Source organism: Lynx rufus, unplaced genomic scaffold (genome assembly GCF_022079265.1).
Source record: "Lynx rufus isolate CCGP_SWC_20201006 ecotype Redwood Valley unplaced genomic scaffold, mLynRuf1.p SCAF_3, whole genome shotgun sequence".
Lineage (NCBI taxonomy): Eukaryota > Metazoa > Chordata > Mammalia > Carnivora > Felidae > Lynx > Lynx rufus.
In genome coordinates this window covers 133,998,494-134,023,378 of record NW_025814845.1, presented here as the reverse complement: position 1 = coordinate 134,023,378, position 24,885 = coordinate 133,998,494, and the positions used below count along the sequence as shown (strand labels likewise).

Here is a 24,885-nt window from a genome sequence, read left to right as displayed (position 1 = left end):
TGTACTAAACTTAGGAGGAGGGCCTAGAACCCAGTAGTTACTGAATTTACATTTGCTAAATAAACAAACTCAGGGTTTAGTAATTCAGATCTCAGCTCTACCATTTATTACGTGACTTTAGCAAAATTACTTAACCTCTATGACTCCAGTGTTATCAGTAGAGTTATATCCTCCCACTCATACCACTGTTCTTGGATTGAATAAGGGGAAAGAAAAGAACGCCAATTACAGGCCACATCAAAAGACAGTCCCTTCCTCAAGGGAACACATTTTTTATATCAGCATTTGTGTATCTTTACCTCTCCCCATCGCACCAGCGAAGCTTACGCACGATTTGTACTGGCAGAATTTGTCAAAAAACCAAAGCTCTGTTAAATAATGCAACCCCTTACTTATTGTAAAAAAAACTGTCACTCAGACTAATTGCAACCATTTAATTCTGGCTAAATGGCTCATACAACAATTATAAGAATAGTGATCCTATACTGAATGACTACCATACACATAAAAATCTTCACATCAATTCAGCAAATTAGGATTATTACCCCTGCTTTTCAGATGAGAAAACACTAGGAAAATCAAACTGTTCAATGCAAACAAAACCAAACCTAGTAATTGTTTTGGGTCTTAAACTCAGGTCTGACGAATACAAACTACTAAATGATTTGCACTATAATACTTTGCCCAGTTTTCTCAATAGACTATCTTCTTAAAGAAAATCACTAAATCATTAATCATCAGGGAAATGCAAATAAAAACCACAATGAAATATCACCTTATACCTGTCAGAATAGCTAGAATCACAAAGACAACAACAAAACAAAACAAAACAACAAGTGCTGGCAAGGATGTGGAGAAAAAGGAACGCTTATGCACTGTTGGTGAGAATGTAAATTGGTACAGCCACTGTGCAAAACAGGATAGAGGTTTCTTAACAAATTAAAAATAGAAATACTATATGATCCAATAATTCTACTGGGTATTTACCCAAAGAAAATGAAAACACTAATCTAAGGGGATATGTACCCCATATTTATTGCAGCACTATTTACAACAGCCAAGATATGGAAGCAATCCAAGTGTATATTGATAGATGAGTGGATAAAGATGTGGTGTACACACACATGCATGCACACGCACACAAGATTATTATTCAGCCATAAAAAGGAATGAGATCTTGCCATTTGCAACAACGTGGGTGGACCTAGAGGGTAAGTGAAAGGACCCAGACCTAAGTGAAGTAAGTCAGAGAAAGACAAATACCGCATCATTTCACTTATATGTGGATCTAAAAAAACAAACAAAAACATTGAATAAACAAACCAAAAGTAGAAACAGACCTATAAATACAGAAAACAAACTAGCGGCTGCCAGCGGAAAGGGTGGTAGGAGGAATGGGGAAAAATGGGTGAAGGGGAGGCTTCCAGTTACGAAATGAATGGGTTATGAGAATAAGCTACATCATAGGGAATACAGTCAATAGTACTATAATAACTTTGTAGAGTGAAAGATGGTAGTTATGCTAGTGGTGTGCATAGCATAACTTCTTGATTTGTCCAATCGCTATGTTATCCACCTGAAACCAATGTAACACCATGTCAACTCTACCAAAAACACAGTTAAAATATAACAAAGCAATGAAATGTTTTCTGCTTTGCTAAGTCACGACACATAAAATTTTAAATAAATATATTTGTATATACACATAAACAAAACATTTGCTACTTTATAGCTTCCTCCAAACCGTATTACAAGATTAATGCCAGTCTTTAGACCCTTTTATTCTAGATAAAGATAGGCACACAGGCACTTTATAGTTTAGAAGTATCTGATTATATCTGTCTCAGGAACAAGAAGAAAGGCTTACGTAATTCAGTCAGGCAAATAACTCCTGTCCTAAATTAATTTACTTTCCACATGTATAGCCTAATATAGATTTGGATGTACATTATAGTTAAATAGTAATATTCTCAAAAAAACTAGTAATAGTCTCAGATCAATGCCAAAAGCTCTATGATTTACCGAAATCAAAAGCAATTTCATATATTATATAAAGGATATCAAGAAAATGACAAACTTGAGGAAATATCAAATGCCATGAAGGCTCCAGTGAAGTGTTAATTTAACTAAAATAAAAATAACTTCTACATATGTTTTATCGAGTACTTAAAAACCATTTACGAAAAAAAACTTTTTGCTTATGAAGTATACAGGCATATCCCCACATTTTTAAAAGGGTTGCTTAGTAATCATTCTTGATGTAAATAAATTTCGTGCAGAATTCAAACGTACATACACACAGCACCTAAGTCAGACCCCGATATAAATTTAGGCTCGTAGAAGGCTATATTGAATGCTAATGCTGACGATAATTTAACCAAGACAAGTAAGTAGGAACTATCTAGAAAACCAGTAAAACCTTGGTTTGCGAACATAATTCATATTCTGGAAACGTGCTTGTAACCCAAAGCACTCATATATATCAAAGCGACTTTCAAGAACCATTGGCCCAGTTGTGATCATGTGACATTCGACATCACGTACTACTCATATTGCAATACATCGCTCATTTATCAAGTTAAAATTTATTAGAAATGTTTGCTTGTCTTGTGGAACACTTGCACAAGTTACTCACAATTCAAGTTTTCACTGTATATGTAGAAAGTATGAAAATATTTGGAAATAAGTATAATGCTTGCACTAAGTCTAGCCTGTGTATTATAATTTATGCTGCTCCTAATTTCACACATCAATTTATTTAATTTCAATATAGAATTTAAAATATATTTATGCCTAAAAGACAGGAACAGTTTTACAGCATTTAGTATAAATTGTTAGGTTTCTTTCCAAAAATTATAATTTAAAAAAAAATTTTTTTTAATGTTTATTTTTGAGAGAGACAGAGACAGTATGTGAGTGGGTTAGGGGAAGAGAGAGGGAGACACAGAATTTGAAGCGGGCTCCAGGCTCCAAGCTGTCAGCACAGCGCTGGACACGGGGCTCGAACTCACGAGCTGTGAGATCATGACCTGAGCCGAAGTCGGACGCTCAACCGACTGAGCCACCCGGTGCCCCTTCAAAAATTATAATTCTAACAGGTGTAAGAATGTCCATCTGTAAACATTTATTATAAGTAAGAAAGCCTGTGCTAATTTGACAGGAAAATAGTATATTTAATCCTCATACACTCAATTACTAATAGGTTTTAAGGATTTTACTTAAGGTACAGGTATCTGCATGTACTCTTTTGCAAATTACCTCCTCTTGCCCTTTGAATATTGTTTTATGATGAGCCAAGTATTTTTCTTATTAATTTGCTTACATGAGTTATAGTCTGACTTTAAATCTTTGTCTCTCAAATGATCTTTTAACTATTAAATTATTTTGATTGTTATACCATAAGGGTTTGCTAACTCTTTGGTTGATCTGGAATTTAGTCTTAATAATGATATAGAGTGAGGCTATAAAGTGACCCAGCCCACCCCAAAGATCATTTATTGAATAATCCATCACATTCTTCACTGATGTGTGAGGATTCCTGTTGCTTATTACATCCTTCCACATGAATTCCATTTTACTTGAACTCTCTGTTCTATTGATCTATTTTTGAACAACTATTTCCAGTCCACCAAACCACTGCTCTGATAATCACACTATGTAGCCAAGATCTTATGGCTAGAATTGCACTGTCTCATATCCCCAACTTAGGCATTCTGTTTTCTACTGCCAAAAAACTCCTACTTTTCAATTGCTTCCATCTGTTTCAAAGATAACCGTTTTTCAACTCAAGCATGATCTTTAGTCTTCAAGACTCTACTACCTTCTATGTCTAGTTTTCCCACCTTCAGCTTATAAAACCTAGTCCAATATTTCAATCACATTCATTTGGCATATCTTTACTGAGTACCCACAGTTTCCTGGTTCTAGAGAGCAAATGGAGACAAGACAGAGAAGTTCCCTATCTTCTTGAAGCTGTCATTTCAGTAAGCAGACAGAACAGAGAAAGCAATAATCATTTGGGGAAAAAAGTCTAAATAAAAGGAATAGCCAGGAAAGGAACCAAAATGCAAGACCTACTTTTCAGACAGTAATAAGCAAAGAACTCTCTGAGAAGATGGTACTTGAAAACGAAGCAGAAAGGGATCAAGCTAGGAGAAAACATTCCAGGCAGAAGGCATGCAAAAACAAAGCTCAGCAGTTAAAAGAGGTTGGCATGTTGCTCCATCCGTCTTTGTGATACACTCATTTAACAAAACTCCAGGCCTGGGTGCAGCCAAATCTCTGCTTTCTTTGTGCTTGCTGTAGAAAAAAAAAATACTTAATAGGGCAGAGGGAAGTCACTCTGTATTTGAGGGCACCCTCTCAACTGAGCTTCCATTACTCTAGTCAATTTGCTCTCCTACTCTCTGAAGCATCTATTTCAAAACTTCTCTCTCCTTAAAACTCTCGACCAGCTAACTCTCCCACTCTCAACAAATGAACTCAACTTCTTCAGAGGGAAAAACTGAAGCCATCAGAGAAATGCCCTCAACTCTCAAACTCCCCAATCCAAACCCACCACAATAATATGTACCTGTAGAAACAGAGGAAGGCTTCTCTTCTTAAAGCTAGTTATTCACTTTGCTTTTGAATTCCTCTCCTCCTATCCTGTTAGAAAAATTATTCTACCTTTTTCTCTCTGGCATACAGCATTCAATTTCAACCTGAGTCCATCCTGTAAGCATTTATACTCACTTCAACATGACAACTTTCTGACTTAGGAGAAACTTCTCCTAAGTCAGAATTATACAGAGATTAAATGGACTGCCATGGGAGATAGTTGTCCATCCCTGGAAATGTTCCAGAATAAACTGTTTGCTTCACTGACAGAAAAGCAGTAGAGGACTCAAATATAAGACTGGTCACTGAACCAAGTGCATCTGTCAGATTTCTTCTCCACCTTAAGAATTTCTGATTTAAAGATAATGGAAATGGTCTATTTGGGGATCTCTATTAAATGTTAAGTTTAATATAGCTAATAACAAAACCTTAGATACACCTTTGGATTCTTCCTTTTGAAGGATATAAACTTAACAGGCTACATGTCTGCCATCAAATTTGAAGTGGATAGCATTGACACTCAACTAAAATCAATCAAAGTACACAGAGACCCTCTATTTCATCTATACCCCCAGATAAAGTCAGACTGCAGGCAGACCATGTCAGAGCAATTTGGAGTTCTCGCCCACAGTCTGGATTCTCAGATTCTGTACCGTCAAGAATTTCCTCATGAACTTATCCTAGCCTACTCAAGGTTTAAACACGTAAAGCCAGAATTCCAGTCAGAATATGCCTCAATAAATTCTATGAACCACTTACTTCATTCTTATTATAAATTTGCCTTCTAGGAGTTCCACTTAGGTTTGTATAGAGTTGACAGCAATGGTAACTGCTACCACCTCAAGCTGTGTTTCCACTGCAGATCTTTAACGAGTATAATCACCCCACAGTTTAGAAGACAGGGTCTCCATCATGATATTCCAGTTATTACAAAGCACAGCTTTTAGGAATACCATTCATTGTCTTAGAATAAGGGATACTCGAGTAAACGTTCAAAAAAAAATCAACTTCTAAAAATTGGTAGTACTGGCAGGTGGAGGAAGGAGAGCAAATTTACCTATATCTAGCACCTTCTCCTCCTCTAACATCTGAAAATGTGATTCCTTCCTAAAAATTTTATTATAAGTTAACACTTAATGCAAAGTATCTATCTTTGCATTTGATATTGTATCAAAATTATCTTAAAGAGCCAGATAATATTTCTTATTGCAAAATAATAAATTCTTATTCAGCCAAGAATCTGCAAATAATTGCATTTGTGGCTATTATTAGTAAGCCCTCTACAATACCCTTGAATTATAGAAAAGTGTGTACCTATTACTTCCTTGAAATAAAATTAATTTTCTAAGATCTACTAAATTTAGAACTTAAATATGTTTTACCCTGATAGTATTCTAATTGTTTAATTATTGTTAGTATTTTTTTTTAAATAGAAACTTAGCACTGCCTTAATATTTCAATGATCTTGAAACACTATAATGTTTCTGAAGAAAGGTACCTCTATGGTCATCTCATATCACAATTCCTATGAAGTCAAGAATTATACTTTGTAAACTGAGTACTATGTTGTTGTTTGAAACCATCCAAAAGTCCATATTAGTAGTATGTATTTAAAGATCTCCCCACAGATGGGTGCTTTTTTTTTGCATATTTTAGCCACTTTTCCAAAATTTGCATATTCTAAGCCAATGAACTATTCCTCAACAATTAAAATTATTTTGCTTTTAAAACACCTTTGGAATTCCATGGTTCTGGTTTCTTTTCTATCCATCAGTATCTTAAGAATTTATTTTAAACACATAACTAAACCTATACATAATTTAAAAATGCAACAAAACAATCTAATGATCCAATAATAATAATCTCTTCCTCGTCATACTGAAGACTTTAATAAGAAAAACTTACTACGTAGTATAATTCTGCAGTTTTCCCCCAGAGTTTTAACAAGAAAGAGTCCTAAACCTAATATGTCTATAGTCAAATTTATAAAATATTTGAAGTCCAGAGAAACATCTCCAATGTAACCACTCCATTGGTTAACTGGTAATAGCAGAGGCAAATACAGTTAGACAGTAGTTCTATTTCCCCTGACATACTATATGTCTCTGTGAAGCATGAACATTAACATTAACATATGTACCTAAAAGTACATATAATATAACACACATATATTTACTTTATAGATCCTATCAATTAAGAATCATAGGGGCGCCTGGGTGGCGCAGTCGGTTAAGCGTCCGACTTCGGCCAGGTCACCATCTCGCGGTCCTTGAGTTCGAGCCCCGCGTCAGGCTCTGGGCTGATGGCTCAGAGCCTGGAGCCTGTTTCCGATTCTGTGTCTCCCTCTCTCTCTGCCTCTCCCCCGTTCATGCTCTGTCTCTCTCTGTCCCAAAAATAAAATAAAAACGTTGAGAAAAAAAATTTAAAAAAAAAAGAATCATAAAACTCCTCGAAATACATAAAAATGAAACAAATGACAAGAAAAAGACCTTCTTACCTGATAGATATCAGAAAGACTGCTGCTTCCAGAATCACTAGTGATACTACATCCTGAATGGCTAGAAGAAACGTGCGTCACCTGTGGGTGGAGACTATCAGTAAGGTGTAGTTTTGTGAAATCTGCAGGAAGCTATGGAAGGAGCAGGAGAAACAGGATTACAATTTGAATCAAGAACTCTTAAGAAGACATTGAAACATTTTATTAAACACTACTCCATACCATTTACCCAAAAGTACGAGGGAAGATCCTTCATTTTTCAAGTTCACAAATTATTAAATATTGTCCCTATTTATCAAAAATCACAAAATACGTTTTTAAAGTTTACGGACATTCAATGAACCCTAATACTAAATTCAATGCTTAAAGAGGTAGATTTGGCAGTTAAGATTAACTTGGATGAGCATTTAATTCAATGACAACTTTCAAATTATATACTATTGAGCAAATTAACCTACTACTATTTGGTAGCCACTATAAACACAACTTTGTAGCAAGAAATAGCTTAAACAAGAAAACAGATTTGAGGTTCTTATATGCCTAAATAATACTTACAAGTAAAAAAAAAAAACAGCATCTTAGAATTGACAAAATGTTTTCCTATATAAATAACTGTGCTAGGCTCTATGAAAAAACAGAATAGGATGCCTTCAAAGAACTTAGAGTTGAGAAAGCTATGGACAACATTTACCAATCTACACACATACACATAAATATCAATTTTCTATCTGTTCAGTTTAAACCCTAAATGAAATAGCTTCTGTTGAACAGATTCACTAAGCATCCCTCAAGTGCTTCCCTCACTCTCCCATATAACAGAGAAAAGGTATTGAGAAAGAAAACATCCATACATTTGCCAATTCAACAAACATATGCCAAGCCTTTTTCCTCCTACTATATGCTAAGAATGAGACACTAAGAAAACACTGCCCTTAAGAATCTTACACTCTTGTAAGTTATTATCAGTTCTTTTGAATTAAAAAGGGGTACTATTTATAATATCCCACTTATTATACGATTGGCCAGTAATACACATGACATTTCAAAATATATGCTGACATCATGCAATATTCGTAACATTCTTTCCTTTCTACATATTAATCCTATTTAGCTGTTGAATAAAAATGGAGAATGTTAAAATACAGAGTTTATCTTAGCAACATTCCTTTCTCTCCTTTGATTCTCATCCCTTCTCCCCTTTCCAAAAACAAGATGCCATTCCATAGATTAGAATAAGTTTCCTAAGGGAGGTGATTCATTTGTATGGCAATAACCAATGAATTGTAATACCTCAAAGTTCCAAACAAAGAGGAAAAATGTACTTATATCCCACTATCATTCAGATCTGACTTAATAAACAGGTTATGATATTTAATAATATTAAATACAGGCTGTGCAGAATACTTTGACTTGGTCAAGATATAAAAAAAAGGCTTAAAAATAAATGTATTAGGAGGCATAAGATTAGATGGCAAATAAATGGACAAAAAACATGTATGTTGGAGGAGCTCAGAGAAGTGAGATGTATTTAAATGGGTGAGATCATTGCAAACATGACATCTCACTAAGTGTTGTTATTTAAAAACCTGATGATTGAAGATGCTCTGCAATATTAGATAAAATTTAGGGGAATAACAATTCCTCTACAAGGAATAGATAGGTGGGTAACTCTAAATTGAGAGTTTATATATATTTATTCACAAGGTAGAACAGTGAAATATTTGCAGGACTTCTACAGGAACAATTGGGAGACAGAAATCTCCCGAGATGTACTAATGACTATGATTTTGCATGTTGCTAAGTGATAGATATCACATATTAAAATAATGTGCCCAAAACCAGGATAAATACTCTTCATCATCCCAGCTACAGTTCCATTATATCAGTCACTCACTGCAGAAGGCAACTGGGGAAACATTACTCAATGGCTCACTGATTTTAAAAGGCATAATAAATTGATACATATAATTACAGAACAGTAAACTGATTTCTATTGATTATCTTTTACAGATGTGACTCAGGTTGACACGTACCACATAGGGTGATTTTTAAAGTTAACTTAAATATGTCAAATGAAGACATCACTAATGAATTTTTACTCACTAGACACTTATTTATTTAAGCCTCAAAGGCCTCTCTTCTCTTCAGTATCCATGAGCTCATGGTCATCTTTGCTGAGAATTCATTGTATGGAAAGCATTAGGAGCTACAGAGCTCTCCATCTAATAGAACACACATGGATCCAGCCTCTATGTACCACGATCTATTCATCTATGCTAGCTGAAAACAGCAGATACCAGAATTAGATGGCTATGCTAGGCTAAGAACCATAAAGACTGTTTAAAAAGCAAAAAAGAAATATTTTCACTCTGAAGAATTCAATTCTATTCTATATAGAAATACTTATTGAGTATGTGTTATGTCATACTATTAGGCCCAAGGAATATGGAGGTGAATATGGCATTCCCAATTCTAAACGTAACTAACTTCTACTACCCAAAATGTCATTGAAATAGGGGTTACCCATAATAGAAAAATGAATCAAACATATTTTTTTAAACACGGCTTTTATCTCCCTCCCTCAACCTGTATTTTTTGCAGAACAGCATGAAATAATGTTATGTTAAACTCAGAGTAAATGCATACACAATTTACTATTAACTGAACATTTCTTTATATTAGAACAGATGCCATACTTAGGAAGGCTAAAATTTTTCCCACAGATTGGGAGAATAGTATCATGATTAAATTTCACTGATGGTACACCTCAGCCAGTTACAGAATGGGAGAAGATGTGGAAGTTGATCCCATAGACAGAGAGTCTGAACTTCATTGACGTGACCCAGCTGGCCACAACACCCTAAAAGAATAGAGACCTGAGCCCACGGCTAGGGGAAATGGGTCTTTAAGAGGCAAATGAACCATATGGGCTGGGAGTCAGGGGACAAACACTGTTACACGGAGCCACGTTTAAACCTGAGGTCAACAAGGGTAGCACAGAATCCCTAGGGAGGCAGTAACTCATAGTCAGAGTAAAATACACCAAAAAAAGGGGTATGACATGCCAAAGACAAGATTCATTTACTCCAAACCTTTCTAGGTTTGACCCGGTGCCTATTTAAATTATTATCAGTGTCATTTTTAATTAAATTTCAGATTTAAATGGGGCTGTGAATTATCTTGTGACTCTAGCCACCATTTATAACAGAAACTGTATAAAATAAGAGAAATTTTTGAAGTTGGGACTATATTACAGCAATCACCTGAATAATATTAGATATTAATTAAATTAAAGGGGAAATAAATGCATTTTATACATTTTGATCTTAATACCAATATATTTCACAATTTATTTAAAATTTAAAGAAGCCTCAAATTATTTTTATATTTGAAATTTTTAATATTTTATATATGAATATATTACTCCTCAAATTTTTCCTGAATCAAAGCAACATATATTCCTAAAAATAGGAATAGTTGTGGGTCACAACTGCAATAAACTACTGTTAGGCAAAATGACTGAATCATAGTTTAATCACAAACACTATTAACTACGTAAGAAACACAGGGTAATATTAAAATCAGATACTTAAAGTGAGCATAAACAAAATTATAGTTTAATAAAATCTGGGTATCAATTACAAAGTAACTCGTTTTCTCTTTTGGGGAGAAACAGGGATGTCACAACAATTAGCTGTAAATAAGTACTATACAAAAGACACAAATCTCATATATGAACAGGCATTTGATGATAGCCTTTGATTTATTAATTAGTCTAATGATTGGCATTGATAAAATTACTTCTAATTTTACCAGTTAATAAATGAACTGTTTTGAACATAAACGCAATGAGTTTGAGTGCCTTGAAGGGTCTGACACGAATAAGTAAATACTTTGTTGAAATGGTAGAAGTGGTTGTAATGTAGGAGAGGCTAAGATGGCTGCCTTCTTCCCTTTCCTCCCTACTAAAGACTTCTTTATGTTCATGTTTTCAAGCTCTACCAGGAAGACCGGGTGTATCACTGGACAAGTAATGGAAATGTAAGAGTTTCCTATTTCATAATGATTATTAGCCTAGGTTTGCTGAGAAATCCAATAGTTAAAAAAGAATGAAAAACTAAAAACAAAAAAATACTGCCACCAACATTTGAAATTTATATAACTGAAAAATTTCCCAACTAACCTTAGAATCACTTTATTTCAAGAAATCGTTACACAACGATTGGGGTGATTGTTGGGATCTGTGCAATCTTCCCTGGCAGTTTACTTTGCGTAACACTTTGAAGGTAAATTAAATATACTCAGTCACTAAAAACTAACTCTACATTGAGATGTATTACTAAGAATTTACCCAAATGAATACTGTTTTCCTCCTATCATCACTGAAGTTTTGTAAGTATTCTTCATGCTCATGTTTTCGAGCTCTGCAAGGAAGAGTTGGTGTGCTAACTGGACACACTGACTATTTTTATCAGAGATGTTAATGAAAATACAGTCTCCTATATTTTCTACTCATTCAACACTTATTGGAAACCTGTGTTGTGAGGAGTAAATGAATGGCTGGGCACAAAGCATTTAGGTTAGGGTCTGGCACACAGATCACTATAGAAGTGTGTTAGCTATAATTACCACATGCAGATGCTGTGTAAGAAACAGGTCCTTTCCAGCTCCAGAATTCCTGTAGCTGAAATCTAAGACTAGATACCAGTGGGTTACTGAGCTACTACCTGAGAGGGTTTTAGTGGTCAAAATCATCCAGCCACAAACACTATTCCCTTATCCACTTTAGAATTCAAGTTGTGCTTTAAAAGCAATTCCTATTCTCTGTGTCTGTACACATGTATGTACACACACACACACACACACACACACACACACACACACACACACACTGTATTTCTTTTACCACTTATCTTTTCAGTTACTACTAGTCCTGACACTCTCTGACCTGTTTCTACATACAGCTTGAATCAGCAGGAATATTATTTATAGTTTATTTTAAAGGCCACTGTGTAATATGGTTTTGACTTTTACATCTCTCAATCATAATATTTCTTTAAGAACTCCAGATAAGGGAAACATTTGGACTCCTGAATATTATTCATCAGAAATAATTTTTGCAGGGACACCTGGGTGGCTCAGTCAGTTAAGCGTCCGACTTCAGCTCAGGTCATTATCTCACAGTTCATGGGTTTGAGCCTTACGTCAGGCTCTGTGCTGACAGCTTACAGCCTGGAGCCCACTTTGGATTCTGTGTCCTTCTCTCTCTGCCTCTCCCCACTGCTTATACTCTGTCTCTCTCTCAAAACTAAATGAACATTAAGAATTTTTTTAATTAAAAAGTAATAAATTTTTGGGCAGTGCCTGGATGGCTCAGTCAGCTAGGCGTCCAACTCTTGGGTTTGGCTCAGGTCATAATCTCACAGTTCATGAGATTGAGCCCTGCATCAGACTCCCTGCTGACAGCACAGAGCCTGCTTGGGATTCTCTCTCTCCCTATCTCTCTCTCTGCCCCTTCCCTGCTCATGCTTGCTCACTCACTTGTGCTAAGTAAATAAATAAACTTTTTTAAAAAAGTAATTTTTACTTCCCTTATACTGCCTTATGATACACTAGATTCAATACTTATTCTTGATTACATCATCCATCAGTATTCCACAAAGAGAAAGATGTTTGCACAATATACAATTTCTTTTGTTCATAAACATAAAGGCAAGAGAGTTTCCCCCAAAGTGTCATAAGATAATTTAATAAACTGATAGATCTAATTATATTTCTCATTAAAACACATGGAGACATGTTTTAATGTTGATATGACTATGTTTTACAGGAATGGGTCTACAAAAATTTGCTTTGTATCTACTGAAGAAACCTGACAAAAATTAATAATTTGTAAGAACATTCTCCCAGCCTCCTGTCAGGCTCAAAAGATATAAGCCTCATGTCAGACATATATGGAGTAATCATCTATTCAACCTCCTCCTAAGTCAGGCAACTTTGAACAAATTAATTAACTACTGTATACCTTAGTTTCTTCCATCAAAAGAATGTAACATAGTACAATGACTAAATGAAATAATCATTGTGACCTATAGAATCTACCTTACTGATGCCTCTCTCTTCCTTTTCATTCCCTCTGTCATTTTCCAGTCAAGGTTCTCCATCACCTTAGGTCACATATTTTTCAAATTGAATGAAAACAAACAAACAAAAAAAAACTAACTTATTTTTGACAGTGTCATACCTAACACTACCATTATAGTTTACTTATTATATATATATTCTCCCAAGTATGTTCATATGGAAGAACTCACTGGTTAGAATTCTGTACTAAATTTTATAAAGTAAATAACCTCATTACATGATATGCTTATAGTCCAATTACTTTTATAAACAGTCAAATTTTCATAGCTAAGAATTTCTCTCAAAGTGATAACATCTTGAGGAATTTGTGCTTTTGTGGGTGTATGATGTTTGACTGCAAAAGCCTCCATGTATTTGACCCAGACACATGCTGCCAACCTGGTAAGGCTTAACCACAGTAAGTTATCCTTGCCATCCTGAGCACATGGTCTCTACAGGACAGTCTGAACAGAAACACCACTGCATGGGGGGTGGGGGGCGGGGAGGGAGGGGTGGAAACACAAGTTTAGTCATGCTTTATTTCAAAACTTCATTGCTACTATCTGACACTAAATGTTTCAGAGGGAGCTGTAATAAACAGAAGTTGCTACTAAGGTAAGTTTATACACATAAATATTTCACATGGCTTTCTGTCCAAAAATAAACCTTCATGTGTTAGAATTAGCTACTGAAATATGGTAGTGACCTAGCCCTCACCCCAGGGCAGAAAGACCACTCTCATTTTTTTCTAGGGTTGGTAACATAAATGAATCATAAACTTCACTGGCTATAATTGGGAAAATTACAATCTACCTACAATTTAATTCCTACACCTATAAAATAGTGATTATTTGAACACAAATAGGACACTATGGCCCTCCGTTGAAGAAAATAAACAATAAAAACTAGTAAACTGATGTTTTTAAGCAAATGCTTTTAGAAAGCCTTTTCTGCTAGATGTTGAATGAAAGCACTAAGCAGAAGGAAACCACGTGACCTTTACTTCAAAACAGAAAAGTAGAATCCTTTAGTATGATGAGGAAGTGCATGATCTTATTTAGGTACCATATTTTCCAAATTGCAAGGCTATGCCCCATTTTTTTTTTTTTTTAAGAGAAGGCAATAAGAACACACCTGTATACCAGTTCCCATATGCCAGGCCTGGATCTAAGCGCTTGCAGATATATTAGGTCATTAATTGTTACAACTATCTTATAAAGTAGGTTTTATTATGACCATTTTAAATAAGAGGAAACTAAGGCACAGAAAAGGTAAGTGATTTGCAAGATCATTTGGTGAAAAGGTGATAGAGAAGGAGTCCAGCTCCAGATGTCTAGCTGTAGAGCATACACACGTATTCAACTTATGCATTCATTAATTCAGTAGCTGACTTGAAAGCTCTCATGGATACTGATGAAATGGTCAAATGGCTGCTCATATCAATTTATGAATATAGTCTTGTACACATTTTAAAATCACAGAGAAAAATACTAATTTAAAGTAAGTTCTCACTCTCACTTTCATAAAACAAATTTATGAAAATTTTACATCCACAACCTAACAGAATTTCCATTCCTTCTAAATTGTTTAAGATACATTACTTTTTTGGAATCTGTATGTGATGCTGCAGATTAGTGAAGGTGGTTTTTCATTTATCTCATAGGTTCTTTATAATATCATTTACTGTTTACTTTATAAACTAATCTTTAAAATATCACGGTAATAGCCAGTACTTGCAATCTTGAGATCACACATCCAGGAACCATTATTAAATCTGTGTCAAGTGTAAAGCTGCTTTAACTCCTTTATACCAGTTCCATCATGTGACACTTATAAGCCTTCCAAGCTAGCACTGGTTGAGGTCATTTCTGCATTATGTTCCTTATGGAAGAGTACTTTAAAAACAATTTTTTTTTAAAGGTAAAATAAATTATGAGAGAACCTCGTAAAGTATGTGAGGAGAGCAACTCCTTTTCTGGAAGTTATTTTTGGCAGAAACTAAAGTTTGCCTGATATATAATATCCCTAACATGTGATAATCAGAAAAAAATTATGCACACATATACATAGTTTTAAGTTAGTCACCTAATTTCATCATCTTAAAGGAAGACACCTGGCAGAGTGAGAGCAGTTCTGTAATTAGTATCAGAACTGATGAAAGTTTGTCATCTGAAAGACAGCTGTATTTTTTCAAAATAAAAATGTTTATCTGGGTCTTAAATAAAACAAACTGCCTATACAATTTTCCACAGAAATACTGAGGTAGTTGATTAATTATCATGCAAATGAAACGTCCCATTGCCTATTAAGAAACACAGTTTTAGGACGGTTTAAGCAACAGCCAGTCCATTCTCACCCCACCCCCGGCCCTACTCCCCTACACACTATATAATCCCTTCTTCTTTTCAATTTATTTGCAATCATCAATAACCACTGATCTGAAAAGCACACATTTCTCCGAGGGATTCCAAAATAATGCCTACATCACTCAGTCCAAGAAATTGTCAGTAAAATACATGGCAGTGGTTGGCACCGAATCAGGTAATTTAAAAAACATCTTCTGAGTAGCATTCCACCGATTTAAATCCCAACACCTTTGTGCATTTTCTCTTCATGTTAGTAACAATTACCGCCATTATTTTGGGGTTATGTACTATGTAATGAGCAAGGAGCCCAGTATTTGGCATCTATTTGTTCTGATACTTATAAAAAGCCCAGATGCTGCTAAAGAAATGGAAGCTCAAATAACTCAAGTGACTTGTCCAAAGACCCCAGGTAATAGGCTCCAAAATCTCTCCCTTTTTCACTTTGTACCCTGACTCTATAGATATTTATTATTTGGGGCCGTAGTCTAACTCAATCTTTGCACCTGTCTACTCCATTATTTAAACATTATTAAACATTATTTAAATCCCATTATTTAAACCTTAAAAGAACTTTACACTAATATAAGAATAGCTTGATTTTTCTAATGTGAAAGCCAACTCAATACACTTTTTAGCAAAATTTGTGATTATCCATATGGTAATACCGATAATATCCTGCAGTTGCTAAAACGTGAGTCCTCAGTCTCTTGTTTTCCAGGACCAAGTGGGACTGGTGCTATGGAAGTAGCAGCCTCTGGAGAGGTAGAGAAGTTGCTGGTAATACCAGAAACCAACTTCTGTGACCAATTAGACAACAACTCTGATGAGCTCCAAAGGGACTCTGCTTAGTTATCCCAGCTGTAAAAATGCTCAAGGGAGTATGGAGTTGGGGAAATGAGTATTTAAAGTCAAGAAAAAAAATTGTAGGGGATCTATAGAGAACCCTAAGCTGCCTTCTTTTTGAATAAAAATAAACAGTTGATTTGGGGAGAAAACCTCACACACAATTCAAAACATTAACCTGCAAGTAATTCACTTTGTAAAAGCTGTAAAAGCTACCATACATCCAAATGCAAAGCTATGAAGGTCTCTACACCACACAATACCATAAAATGTCTGAGACTGGCTAGCTATTTATCAGTGTCCTCCCTTCCGGGAAACATGCTGGACTGTATTTCCCAGCCTCCCTTATAGTTACATATGTGCCCATATAACTGAGTTCAGGCCTTAGAAGTATGGACAAACACAAGTGATGTATGCCATTCCACACCTGACTTCAAAAATATTCTGTAAGACCTGTCATGATCCTTTCCCCTTGCATCAAAAAAGTCTCTGTTGGAAGACAACAGAAGCTTTGTTTTGAAAGTTAGGTAACTGAGCCACAAAACAGAGGGGCCTTGATCCTTGAATCACTGCTTAGAAGGGAACCATCCACTAAGTGATCAAGAGTACTTGCTTCAGATTTTATGCAAACGAGAAATAAACTTCTGTGTTTGAACCATATAAATGCATTATCTTAATACATATAAATACCTTAACTCATATAATCGGTGAGACCTATTTGTGAAAAATCTTCTACAACGAAATTCTAAATTCCTTAAGGAGAAGTTAGGTAGGGCTCTGATAATAACCTCATAGTACTATGTGAATTTGGATACAATAAACATTAGAGTTCCTTTACTTATTCAGTCAAACACATTTACTGAAATGTGTTTTTTCTAGATAAAGGAGCAGCAAGGATAAACTCCTTTCTCTCAGGGATCTTACAACTAGTAGGTGGAGACAAGTAATAAAAGGAAAGTGAAGAACACTGTCAAATAAGTGCTGCATTCAACAAAGATTGAACAAGACTGATGTATTATGCTGAGCTAAATAAGTCAGTCAGAAAAAGACAAATACCATTTGATTTCATACATATATGGAATTTAAGAAACAAAACCAATGATCATAGGGGAAGAAAAAGAGAGAAGCAAACCAAGAAACAGATGCTTAACTGTAGAGAACACAATGGTTACCAGATGAGAGATGGGGAGGGGTGTGGTTAAACAGGTGACTGGGATTAAGGAATGCACTTGTGATGAGCACCAGGTGTTGTATGGAAGTGTTGAATCACTAAGTTGCACACCTGAAAGTAACATTCCACTATGTGTTAACTAGCTGGAATTTGAATAAAAACTAAAGAGAGAGAGACAGAGAGACAGACAGACCTATGTGATGAAGAGTCACAGGATAGCCAGGGAAGATCTAAGATGTGATATTGAGACGAGAAAATTATTTTTTATACTTTCACCCATTTCCTAAAGGGACAGTTGTAATCATACCATTATACTAGATATATATATATATATACCATTTTACTAGATATCTATATCTATATCTATATATATATTTACTAGATATATCTATATCTATATCTATATATAGATATAGATATAGATATCTAGTAAAATGGTATGATAATATAGATGTATATATGTGTGTATATATGTGTGTATATACATATGTATATATGTGTGTGTTATGTTATCTAATAATACACACATACACATATACACATCTTATATATTATACACATACACATGTGTATACATATACACATACTTTATATATATAACATATACATTACCTTCCATGTATTTATAAAGAATATGTTATATTTGTTGTGTAAAAGTGAGATAAATCTAGTGCATCACTAAGCCAAAGGATTATAATCACTAAACATTTTATTAAAAATTCTTGGCTATTTATACAACTTAAAAGCAAAATCAACTAAGTACCATAGTCCCTTATAAACTGAAGACAGTATAAAATATATTCGGAGTTGTTCAGTGCCCTATGAGTTGGAAAGCACTAATATTTGCTCACATTTCAAGACATAAATAATATATGATGGAAATGTAAGTCTTCCAAATAATTATTTGTTCTTTAAAAATACTGCTGAATAAGTTAAATGGAAATTTAAGTCTAGAACCCACCTACTTGTAATAATACTCAAAAATTCATTGAATAGATTGACTGCTTGAGAAAAAAAAATAATGCTATTAAAATTTATGTCATAATCCTTTAAAAATAGGATTTTATTCCTTTATTTCCCTAGGAAGATATACTCAACATCTTTGAATCCATAGATTTACAGCCTAGCAATTGTGTGTGGTAGTAGGAAGTTGGGGTGGGGGGGATGACCATCAAACAAGAACATGCCACACAGAGTTTAAGTAAATTGAAAACTAATAAAGTAAGACAGAGGATATAGAGGGCGGAAGGTCTCACTGCTAAGATAACATTTCAACAAAGACCTTAATGGAGAGAATGCCTGAACCCTGAAGGTACACAAAGGGGAGGGAAACAGGCATTACACATACAGAGACATGAGCAAAAGTCAAAGGCAGGGGTGGCTTTGGCATGCTTTAGGAATAGATAAGAGTAGTAAAAGCTCTGAGAAGACCAGAGGGAATTAAGACAGAGAGAGATTCTATGGTGAAATCATGTAGGAAAGCTGTGGTAATGATTTTGGATTTTATCCTTAGTGAGACGAGAAGCCACTGGAGGGTTTTGGACACTCATGAGGTGTGCAGCATACATGTAAAACATCTTTCTGAAGTTTTTAATGTGACTATTATCTTACATTTTTGATAAATATTTATGAGTAACTCCACATGACTTCAATAGAAAAAGATGTTTATTACAACTTGTATCAAGAGGCCATCAGCAAACGGGGGCATCGTAGCTTGTCTTGATGGACACACCATAGGTAGGCAGTGTGACTCAACTATGAGGCTGTGTCTATTCTCAGTTATCATTTACGGGTACACTAGCTATACAACTTAATTGACTGAAAAATTCCACCCTCTTGACATGACACACACCCATACATATACATCTACTTTGATTTTTTAACTGATATCTAGGATCTTATCTCTAATAGTTCATTTCTAGATTTCATTCAAACACAACTACCACAACTGCTACTTTTCTGGTGATGAGTATTACAACTTAGCTAGACAATATTCTTTAAATAAAAAAATAATTACACGTTATCCCTCTTAAGTTACTAACAAAAATAGGAGGTCTTCCCCTCCCCCGTTCATGCTCTGTCTCTCTCTGTCAAAAATAAATAAACATTGAAAAAAAAATTTAAAAAAAAAAATAGGAGGTCTTACTTTCATGCACCTAGTGTTATCACTTCCTCCTTTTACTTCAAAGATAAAGATATTCATTTCAGCATTTATTTCCAAGGACTTCCATGCTACGACATTTAATTTAATGTCTATTGTCAAGGGCTTTATGTGTCAACCGTGCACACCAGATAATTTCATTGCTTTAGCTCTGTCTGGAGGGCACTACGGGAGAACTGACTGAACATCTGCAGTGTGTTACTCATTGCCCAGGGTCAGTGGAGACACATACTGCATAAATTGCAAGAAGCCTCACAGAGTTTTCTTTTTCCTCCATCTTCCCTTTTTTTTCTCTGTTAAGACTAATAAACCTTAGACACCGTATCATCAAATGAATAGTCTGAGTTACTAAGACACAGTCAAACACACGTTACCTCATAAGGAGACTCCTTCCTAATACCCTCACTTCTGTCAATGCTCCAGCATTTTTCATGACCTTCTCAGTCATCTGCAAAGATTTATTTACATAATCAATTGAGCAACCCTCTTAGAAAGCACATTCTTCCTAAATTAACACCAACATTTAGAGGTCTATCACTCTATTAAGCTTTCACTTTCCTCAAACTTCATCTACTTTCTCTGAACTCTGTTAAGTGTGCGTGGGTATGCACACTAATTTATTGTCCCTAGTTTAAATCAGGAAAATAGAACAGCATTAATCAAGATACACTTAGGGAGACTTATGACTGGATTAACATAATCTGTGGTGTCAGCGCATGTGTGTATGCAGGTACACACACACACACATACAAACACTTAATAAACTGAAAATGTCTTTAGATTTAAACAGTTTAACTGACATAACCTGGAAGTTACATAGGCTCAATTCACCGTCAATTCACCACCAGCAAAAACAAGAACTTACAAAATGAGCGAAGCTCACAGTGGCAATACTGTGACAGGGGATTTACAAATACTACCCTGCCTCACTCTAATGCTCCCCGCACTATCACTGTCCTACCCAGCTTCTTGCAACAGTCTTTTATTTCCCTTTCAATCTCTTCAAGTTGCAGCCAGAGGAAACTTTTACAAGATGACAGAAAAATACACATTGTCAATCTTGTCACTCCCGTGCCACAAATCTTTCACTGGACTCTCTTCACCCTCAAGAAAATGTTTATAATTCTAACCACTGCACCTATCTTCTCCTTCTCACCTTTTCACACACCTCCGTACCCCTTAGTCTCTGAACTAAAGGTCTAAAGCTACTTATGGCTGTTTAAAAGTCATACTCTGTATCTCTCTTCTGGGTCTTCGGGATTCCCTCCTCGAAGAACAATCATCCCAAGGCTGGCTAGCTCTCTGAACCCTCCTACTGGAAGTTAGAAGTTCTTATAAGATGTTCCTGTGAACCTAGAATGCTGCCTGTCACAGAATTTAACCACACTTTTATAGTAGTTGCTGATTTAACTCTATATGCAGGACCATGTCTGCCTTTTTCATGACTCTTTCCCTTGCTTCAAAGTGCCTAAAATACAGTCAGTACTTAATAAGTGCATGAACCACTGAACTATTAGCCCTAGTTTAAGAGCTGAGGATACTGCAGCTGAGTGATACTGAACAAGAACTATCTGTTGCCAATGTTCTCTCCCTATCCAAATCCACAGTCACCCCTTTCTACCAGCCATTATACATAGATCGCCAGAATAAAATAAAAGACAATGGATAGAAAAAGCGAGATAAAATTATACCAAGCCTAGGCTAACAGTAATTGTAGTTAAGCAATATATTTGGTGTGGATTTCCTAGAAGTCAGGACAAAAAAGCTAAGGACAAAAACCTCTGGGCTAAAATATTTTTGACTTGCCATCTGTATAGATTCCAAAGAGGAGACTGGCAGATGAAAAGTGTTTGAACTCCACTCAGAAATGTAAGATTTGGGGCGCCTGGGTGGCGCAGTCAGTTAAGCGTCCGACTTCAGCCAGGTCACGATCTCGCAGTCTGTGAGTTCGAGCCCCGCGTCGGGCTCTGGGCTGATGGCTCAGAGCCTGGAGCCTGTTTCTGATTCTGTGTCTCCCACTCTCTCTGCCCCTCCCCCGTTCATGCTCTGTCTCTCTCTGTCCCAAAAATAAATAAACGTTGAAAAAAAAAATTAAAAAAAAAAAAAAAGAAATGTAAGATTCATTCATCTACTTAATTATTTAACACATATTTACTGGCTTGCTTCGGTGAACCAGGCATTGCTACAGGAGTTAGTTCTATAGCAATGATTTGCATTGGCAAAGTCCCTGCTCCCGAGAATTTAACATGTCTAGAGGCAGGAGGGGCTTGACAGTGAAACAGAAAGAAAAGTAATGATAAACACAACAACTTTAGATATCCATAAGTACTGCAAAGACAATGCTAAAAGAGTGGGGTGATGTAATGGGCAGTGATGGTTGGGAATAAGGAGCTATTGTATGTATTTTTTTCATAATTTTATTTTATTTTTTAATCTCAAGTTAGTTAACATACAGTGTAGTCTTGACTTCAGGAGTAGAACCCAGTGATTCATCTCGTACATATGATACCCAGTGCTCATCCTGAAAAGTGCCCTAAGTCCTTAATGTCCGTCAGCCATTTAACCTACCCCCAACCCCTATCAACCCTCAGTTTGTTCTCTGTATTTAAGAGTCTCTTATGGTTTACCTCCCTCTCTGTTTTTATTTTTCCTTTCCCTCCCCATATGGTCATCTGTTAAGTTTCTCAAATTCCACATATGAGTGAAATCATATCTGTCTTTCTCTGACTTATTTTGCTTAGCAAAATAATACCCTACATTTCCATCCATGTTGTTGAAAATGGTAAGATTCCATTCTTTTTCATCATCAAGTAGTATTCCATTGTAGATATATATCTATATATCTATATCTATATCTATATCTATATCTATATCTATATCTATCTATCTACCTATCTATCTATCTAGCACACCTTCTTAATCCATTCGTCAGTTGATGGACATTTGGGCTCTTTCCCTAATTTGGGTATCATTGGTAGTGCTGCTATAAACATTGGGGTGCATGTGCCCCTTCGAATCAGCATTTTTGTATCCTCTGGAAAAATTCCTAGTAGTGCAATTGTTGGGTTGTAGGGTATTTAATTTTTTGAGGAACCTCCACACTGTTCTCCAGGATGGCTGCACCAATTTGCATTCTCACCAACAAGGCAATAGGGTTTCCCCTTTCTCCACAACCTTATCAGGATCTGTTGTTTCCTGAGTTGTTAATTTTAGCCATTCTGACCAGTGTGAGGTGGTATCCCAGTGTGGTTTTGATTTATATTTCCCGAATAATGAGTGATGTTGAGGATCTTTCATGTGTCTGTTTGCTATCTGGATGTCTTCTTTGGAAAAGTGTCTATTCATGTTTTCTGTCCATTTCTTCACTGGATTGTTTTTTGGGTGTTGAGTTTAAGAAGTTCTCTATAGATTTTGAGTACTAACCCTTAATCTGATAGGTCATTTGCATTGCAAATATCTTCTCCCATTCCATCAGTTTCCTTTTAGTTTTGTTGTTTCCTTCACTGTGCAGAAGCTTTTTATCTTGATGAGGTCCTAATAGTTCATTTTTGCCTTTGTTTCCCTTGCCTCTGGAGACATGTCAAGTGAGAGGTTGGTGCAGCCGAGGTCATAGAGGTTGCTGCCTGTTTTCTCCTATAGGATTTTGATGGTTTCCTGTCTTATGTTTAGGTCTTTCATCTATTTTGAATTTGTTTTTGTGTATGGAATAAGAAAAGTGGTCCAGGTTCATTCTTCTGCATATTTCTGGCCAGTTCAGGGAGGCTCTTTCAGATTGGGCAACCTGGGAAGGCTGCTCTGAGAAAATGATGTTTGAGATGAGAAATGAATAAAGACAAAGGACCTAGCCAAACAAAGGTGGGGGAGAGCTTTACAGATGGAGGGAATACCAAGAGCAAGGGCCCTAGGGTGGAAAGAATGTAGGAATGTTCAAAAAACAGAAGTCTAAGGTGACTGGATGGGAGATAGTGAGGATGAATGAGGGGGAGAGTAGTATAAAAGAGGGCAGAGGAGTGTAGGATCTATTCCTGATAAAAAGTAGGCTTTTTAAGGGGAAGGGAAGACACTGGGCTTTTTAAAATAAGCAATTAAAAAGATCCAGTTATGTTTCATAAGATCATTCTGTTAGGGGTGGTGGAAAGGGGAATGGATTATAAGAGACTGAAATGGAAGTAGAAAGAAAAATGAGGAAGAAGTGAGGTGTGCTATCAGGTTACAGTGAACAAAAAGGCCTTTCAAAACCTAACCTGATGGTACTTGGAGGGCCCTCTGTAATCAACTGTTTAACTTCTTCAAAAGATAAAAATTCTAGGGGTGCCTGGATGGCTCAGTCAGTTGAGCATCTGACTTCGGCTCAGGTCATGATCTCGCAGCTCGTGGGTTCAAGCCCCATGTCGGGTTCTGTGCTGACAGCCCAGAGCCTGGCACCTGCTTCTGATTCTGTCTCCCTCTCTCTGCCCCAACCCCACTTGCGCTGTGTCTCTCTCTCTCTCAAAAATAAATAAAAAGTAAAATAAAACATTAAAAGATAAAAATTCTATCCAAAATACCATAAAAGTGATTAGTTATGTGGCACTAGTTGCTGCAATACTTTAGTAATGCATTCTGGCCTCTTTTAAGTTATCTGGGTGCCTTATCAAATTTCTGAGGAATAAGAGGTTAGATTATAAAAATATTCAAGTTATTTCAGTAATAATTTATTAAATATCCTAATAAAATGAATACTTATTTTGATAAAACACATAGCCAGAGATTAGCATTAGGAGGTCATAGTTTAAAAGATGAAATTATAAAAAGAATACATGGCTAGTTCCAAGCTATCTGTGTGATTCCAGAAAATTATTTAAATTTCTTGCAACTCAGTTTCCTCCCTAGTGTAGAAAAGACATAAAAAGGTCTGTGCTGCCCACCTCACAAGAGAGCTGTGAAAATGAATGCAGGACGAATGTGAAAGAATTCTAGTAATATAAAGCATTATTCAAATGCAAGTTTGTATATGAAAGTACAGTGATAGACCTGGAAAGATTTTTAAGGGTTCATTTAGCATAATCTCATTTTATAGTTGTGGGAACTGATGTCAAAGAAGGTGAACAAGCATGGAACTGTTAACACTAGAATCCAGATCTTA

At 35.7% G+C, this 24,885-nt stretch overlaps 1 protein-coding gene across 7 annotated transcripts in view; it reads right to left on the bottom strand.

Annotated features, from left to right (window-relative positions):
* Positions 1-24,885, bottom strand: part of RAPGEF2 (Rap guanine nucleotide exchange factor 2) — a 249,289-nt gene that overhangs the window by 46,117 nt on the left and 178,287 nt on the right. For all 7 annotated transcript variants that reach the window (XM_047090522.1, XM_047090524.1, XM_047090525.1 and 4 more), the window contains one exon: positions 7,097-7,228. In XM_047090522.1, coding sequence (XP_046946478.1) covers positions 7,097-7,228 — 132 coding nt within the window. The remainder of the gene's footprint in view (positions 1-7,096; positions 7,229-24,885) is intronic.